The sequence below is a fragment of the Micromesistius poutassou genome (assembly GCF_964030765.1).
Source record: "Micromesistius poutassou genome assembly, chromosome: 19".
In the NCBI taxonomy this organism is placed as follows: Eukaryota; Metazoa; Chordata; class Actinopteri; order Gadiformes; family Gadidae; genus Micromesistius; species Micromesistius poutassou.
In genome coordinates this window covers 3,723,031-3,729,141 of record NC_140289.1, presented here as the reverse complement: position 1 = coordinate 3,729,141, position 6,111 = coordinate 3,723,031, and the positions used below count along the sequence as shown (strand labels likewise).

The 6,111-nt window shown below is 44.6% G+C and overlaps 1 protein-coding gene across 1 annotated transcript; it reads left to right on the top strand.

Moving 5' to 3' along the window:
• Positions 1–5,200, top strand: LOC311363980 (alpha-N-acetylgalactosaminidase-like). The gene is made up of 9 exons (XM_084483975.1): positions 1–171; positions 592–745; positions 1,082–1,222; positions 1,918–2,129; positions 2,286–2,380; positions 2,840–3,001; positions 3,161–3,358; positions 3,662–3,802; positions 4,333–5,200. Exons 2-9 carry the CDS (start codon positions 594–596, stop codon positions 4,534–4,536), a joined length of 1,305 nt encoding a protein of 434 aa, XP_084340101.1. The 5' UTR covers positions 1–171; positions 592–593; the 3' UTR covers positions 4,537–5,200.
• The last annotated feature ends 911 nt before the right edge of the window (positions 5,201–6,111 follow it).

The window sequence follows — 6,111 nt, the reverse complement described above, 5'->3', positions numbered from 1 at the left end:
TCCTCAGCCATCCCTTTTTAAATTGTGGATATACCTTACTGCTGTTAGAACCGAGGTGTTTATTGAAACCACGGTACATCTGAGATATACACCACGGAGATCTTGCGTTTGTGTTGTCTTTCACTGTCAAACGCTATTTGTTGACCCGTCGGTGAACCCTCTGAGTAACGAGTAAGTAGACAGAGTCCTGTTGTTATTATTATTGGATGACTTTATGCAAGTCAAAAAGAAACCAGAAACACACAGCCAACCGGTCGAACCTCCATAATCTACATCTCAGTCGCAATACAAATTTGAGCTATTTATTATGCATTTTGCAACTGTTGCATTGCTGGCATCCATAGTCGCTACTACTCTCAGCAACGGAAGATATAAACATCTACCAACTTAAAGCGACATTGTTTGAGCCGTTGCAAAAAGTCGCCTGGCCGGTTGGCTTTGTATGGATTTGTCTGAAAGGACCTTTCATCAAAGCGGGTCACACCCTGTCAGGTGAAAGTCACCTGTTACTATGTAATAGCTCAACAAAGGTAGAGCTATTACACAGTTTGTTTTGCAAACAGCGCCTAATTGCATTAATATGTGTTACAGAAATGCACGTGGCCGTGGCAATTCTTGCTTCAGCCCTTGCGTGTACATTGGCCCTGGACAATGGACTGATGAGGACCCCTCCGATGGGCTGGTTGGCATGGGAACGATATCGCTGTGACATTGACTGTGAGCGAGACCCCAAGAACTGCATCAGGCAAGGCATAAATAATATGAGTACTACTCCATAGCATGTAGGCCTGTACTATGGAGTCCTTCCTACTCTTATCAGTTTAGCTTTTTTTTGCAAGTATTTTGCATTGGCCAATCCATAAAATGCCCCTTCTGTTTTTAAATGTATGTTTCTATATAAACATACGGTTGGTATAAAGACCACACAATGCAAATATTTGGATCAGGTGTAAGATTGTATGTGTAAGATACATTTTTTCACCATCTTTTAAAACACGACCCAAAATCATGGCCACCATATAAGCTTCTTTAACCGGAGAGGCTCTCCTTGCTGACCTGCCCCCCCCCCCCCCCCCTTTAGTGAGAACCTCTTCAAGGACATGGCGGACAGGCTGTCGGAGGACGGCTGGAGGGAGCTAGGCTACGTCTACGTCAACATAGACGACTGCTGGGCCTCCATGGAGCGAGACAAGCAGGGACGGCTGCAGGCTGACCCAAAGCGGTATGTGCACTTCTGTAGTGGAGAGGCCCTGTCAGGAAGGGCCACGAGTACAGCATCAGTCAGTCAGTCAGACAGTCAGTTGTTGCATGACATGTCATATGACCAAAAAGGCCAAAGATTCAGATTCAGTAGAGATTAGAATGTGTTGGTGTGTGTGTGTGTGTGTGTGTGTGTGTGTGTGTGTGTGTGTGTGTGTGTGTGTGTGTGTGTGTGTGTGTGTGTGTGTGTGTGTGTGTGTGTGTGTGTGGGGGGGGGGGGGTGGTGGAGGTGCAATGTCTGTTAGTTTCAGCAGTGTCAGCACAAGAGGGCAATAAAGAAAAAATAAGTTACCTAATGCATTCAAGTAGAATGGGGTCAAGACAAGAGCGTTAACACCAAATATAAGAACCTTAAAGATGAAGGTGTGATTGATGTATTTCATGAGACATGTGTTTATAAGATTTTTTTTATATTATTTTCCTGCCTCTTCAGTATCCTGTCATTTTTGTTTAAACCCATCCCTGCTAGGCATCATCGCTTCATCCAGCCTAATAATTAGTTTGGCCAATATGTGAATCAGGGTTATAATTGTACTATTTCATCCTTAAACATCCTCTTCGTGTTGGCATAGAAACACACATCTTAACACACTACGGTGCTGATGTGTGCAAAGCAGCGAGGAAGTTGTTTAACCAAATGTTTAACTTATTTCCCAGGTTCCCCGGGGGCATCGCTAGGCTAGCTCGCTACATGCACGACCGGGGCCTGAAGCTGGGCATCTACGGGGACATGGGCACACATACCTGCGGAGGATACCCGGGCACCACCCTGGACAATATCGAGACAGACGCCCAGACCTTTGCCGACTGGGGGGTCGACATGTTGAAGCTGGACGGCTGCTATTCCAACGCGAGCGTACAGGCAGAAGGTAAGGAAGTCCTTGAGGAGAGAAGAGTGTTTTATTAGAGTGTAATAGTACTTGGTTGTAAAGATAATCCTATGTGTTTTTTTTTTATTGTCATTGTGAATGTGTTTGAAGGTATCAATCGATTGTTCCTAGAATAGAATCATCTCTTTTCAATAGGCTACCCACGCATGTCAAAGGCCTTGAACGCTACCGGCCGTCCCATTGGCTACTCCTGCAGTTGGCCCGCCTACCAGGGTGGTCTTCCACCGAAGGTATTGCAGCCAGTCAAGGCTTGTTATTTTAGTTCCTGTTCTGCCTTCTTGTTCTCATGCCACCTATATCCTGCAACAGTAACAGTGATAATGGGCTAAACAAATAACATTGACTTGACGGCAGTCTGAACTTGTCTTATGGGACCTGCAGAGTCAAATAAACAGTAAGAAAACTTTGAGCCACACCCTGTTTGTCTGTGAGATGGGGAAAAGACAACATGTTTATCATTATAATTGCTCATGAACATGGGTGTCACAGCAACAATTATTTAGTAACTATTTAGCACAGTCATTTATTATATTTGTGACAATACAAAAGTATCACAAAGATGCTGTGGGTTGTAACCATGAGGGTGAATGAACATGCCCACCTCTTTCCTAGAACTCTCAGTTTACACTTAATAATAAAACAAACAAAAACAGAGAAAGGATATGCAGTGTCGTGTCATGTCCTCCCAGGTGAACTACACACAGCTTGGGGAGATCTGCAACCTGTGGAGGAACTACGGGGACATCCAGGACTCCTGGGACAGCGTCCTGAGCATCTCTGATTGGTTCTACAACAACCAGGACATTCTTGGACCTGTCGCCGGGCCTGGCAAATGGAACGACCCTGATATGGTATGGCTCTCGCTCACACACTCACACACACCTTGTGATCCAGCTATGTTTCGTTATGTTGTTCATCCTTTGCCATCGCCTTTAAGTACATATTTCAACGTGTGTGTTACTTGCCGAAAGTACAGAATTTTTTTGTTGTTGCCCCGTTTCTTTTTGTAGTTGATCATTGGCAACTTCGGCCTTAGCATCGACCAATCACGATCTCAGATGGCCTTGTGGGCCATCATGGCCGCCCCCCTCTTCATGTCCAACGACCTGCGCACCATCAGCAGTGGAGCGCGCGCCATCCTGCAGAACAAGATGCTCATAAGCATAAACCAGGACCCCATGGGCGTCCAAGGAAAACGCCTGCTGAAGGTGAGGTTATTTTTCACAAGAAGTTACTGGTGGTGCTTTTAGCAAAAAATAATAAATCACAACGGTGGATTTATTTTTATTTAAACAGAAGTTTGATGTTATTAGTTTATTACCCTAGTTAGATGTGTGTGTGTGTGTATATATATATATATACTTTTTTCTATACATTGGTTAACCTGCAAACATGTTATTAAAATAGCTTTCTGCTATTAAAATATTTTACCGGGTGGTTTTGACTTGCTGACTCATCATCACACATCACATGGCTCCCACCGTCATCGCTGTGTCACTCTCTCTCCCCAGGAGAAGAGTGGTATAGACGTGTACTGGCGCCCCCTGTCTGACAACAACAGTGCCTTGGTGTTCTTCAGTAGGCGCAATGACATGCCCTACCGCTACCAGATATCTCTGAGCAAACTCAACTACACCGCCGGCATCTACAAGGTAAGTCTGTCGGTTGACCGTAACCTCCTGAAGGGCCCCCATCTTGTTTTTTTTTTCCCTTTCCTCTTTGACCCCTCAGGTCATTAGGTTCTGTGCCTAGTCCCATCCGGGTCCAATGCATCATGGGAAGTTTTCTAGTATTCCCCGGCTGTGTTCCAATACCGATCTGGTCACTCTAACACCACTCGTTGTTGCTTCCTCAATCTCTGGCCGTGTCCTCAATCGCCATTGTATCCAAATGCACGGGTCCTGACGCATGATGTGTCCTCGCTGGAGAACAGCGAAGGATGCATCAGTGTCTCCTAGAGAGGAAGTGCCAGGGCTATGTTTTGAACTCGTCGACAGACATACACCGTGAAGCAAGTCTGAAAGTTGTGATTGGCCGAGATCATTTGCAGTGGCAAACGCCTTTGACAAACGCTGAGCCTTCCCCCCTGCTTGACCACTCATTGCTGCGGATGGAAAAACACTGTTTACTCACAGCTCCTTTGTCTTCTGTCTTCTCTCTGTTTGCCCTCCTCCTCCTGCAGGTCTACGAGGTGTTCATGGAGAAGGTCGGCACCGTGAAGGACACCAGCGAATTCACGGTGTCCGTCAACCCCACCGGTGTGGTCATGTTGTACGTCTCCCCTCTGGCCAAGCACGGCCAGTTCCACGCCGCCGCCAAGCTCCACGGGCCGGCCTACTTTCACCACGATGACCTCGACAACGCCATCCCGCCCAGCTTCCTGTAAACCAACCAATCCTAGGACAGCCGGGGAAGCCCCATCAATAATTACGCCAACGCTCCTGCCTTGATACACCCGTTCCGATGAAAACACTGTTGAGATTGTAGTATGACGGATCGATAGATTCTCAACCACTGAATTATTACACTTATTCTTATATTATTACAAGATTGAAAAGATTGAAAGATGAAGAAGTTATGATGAAATGATACATGACGTGTTTTGAGGAAAGAAAGAATGCTATGCACTGACTTGAATCCAAAGTGTCATTAATTGATTAATCTCACCTCAGAACTCTCACCTCAGAACACCTCAGGGATGGATCAGGACTCGTATCAGGATCCTCTGTCTCTCTTTCTTTAAGACCATGCACTGTTCATATACATTGAGACAAGAGTAGGGTATTAGATCTCATGTACGAAGCGAGAGAGGGCTGGTCATAAAAATATCACAGATGGGTGTTTGGACTGAAACGGTTCTTAATGCACAACATAACATTACACAATCAAGTACAATCAAAGTTCAACCAAAAACTAACCCTAACTAACTTCATTGAGAGGCAAAGATATTTGAGATGTTTTCCCGCTGTTTTTTTTAATGAAGATTATTTTTTTACTTTGAATTGTATTTTTCATCTTTGCAGTATTAAAGATCATATTTTATCTTCACACTTCATATTTGATCATTGCTTACAATATATTGCTTTTAATCGTCAGGTCAGACGAGAACTAGTGTTCATACTGGTATTATTCCCATATTTGCAATCAGAGCCATAAAAAGCCTCTAGGCCTACATATACAGTAATGTACAGAGCTGTGGTGTGTTGCTTATTTAGTAAACTTTGGAATGTTTAGTTTTCAGATAAATGCCCAGCGTCTATGGATCTCTAACATGGGCCTTGATGAGGGAACACATGTCACAACACGTGTGTCATCCTCATCCTTCTGATATTTTAATGGGGAGGCCTTGGTCTACAAATCTGACACCAAGCGCTAAATAATTGATCTGAGGCCTTCTGTTATGTCGGTAGCAACTTCAAATGTAGATATTTCAAGCAAACCTGCGTGTATGTAAACCTCCAACTCTATGGTAGAAAAAATATGGAATCTGTAGGCGAAATATTTCAAATTGAGCTAGGGTACTTCAGCGTATGGACTCGTAGACTGGCTGTGGAAATAGAGTTTGAAGACGGGTCTTTCAGTCTATTTCCTTTAACTGTTTTGAAAGTAAATAGTTTGCAGAAAATAGTTTGCAGTTCCGTGTTCGGCCACTAGAGGCCAGTGTCGCTCTCGGATCGTGGGGCGCACGATGACGTCCATAATAGAATCTCACATGGTGTCTTTTTTAGGCAGCGTGCTGTTGTGATGTGATGCACCTGCTGATCTGCACAAGGACAACTGGACCGTTGTCTGCACTTCTGGATCTCTCTCTCTCTCTCTCTCTCTCTCTCTCTCTCTCTCTCTCTCTCTCTCTCTCTCTGCCCGCTTTATTCAAATATTTCCATTTCTCCCACCCAACGTGTTACTTTTATACTTTGTTTTCACTTTATCCACCATCGTTAAGCCATCAACACCAAAGCCT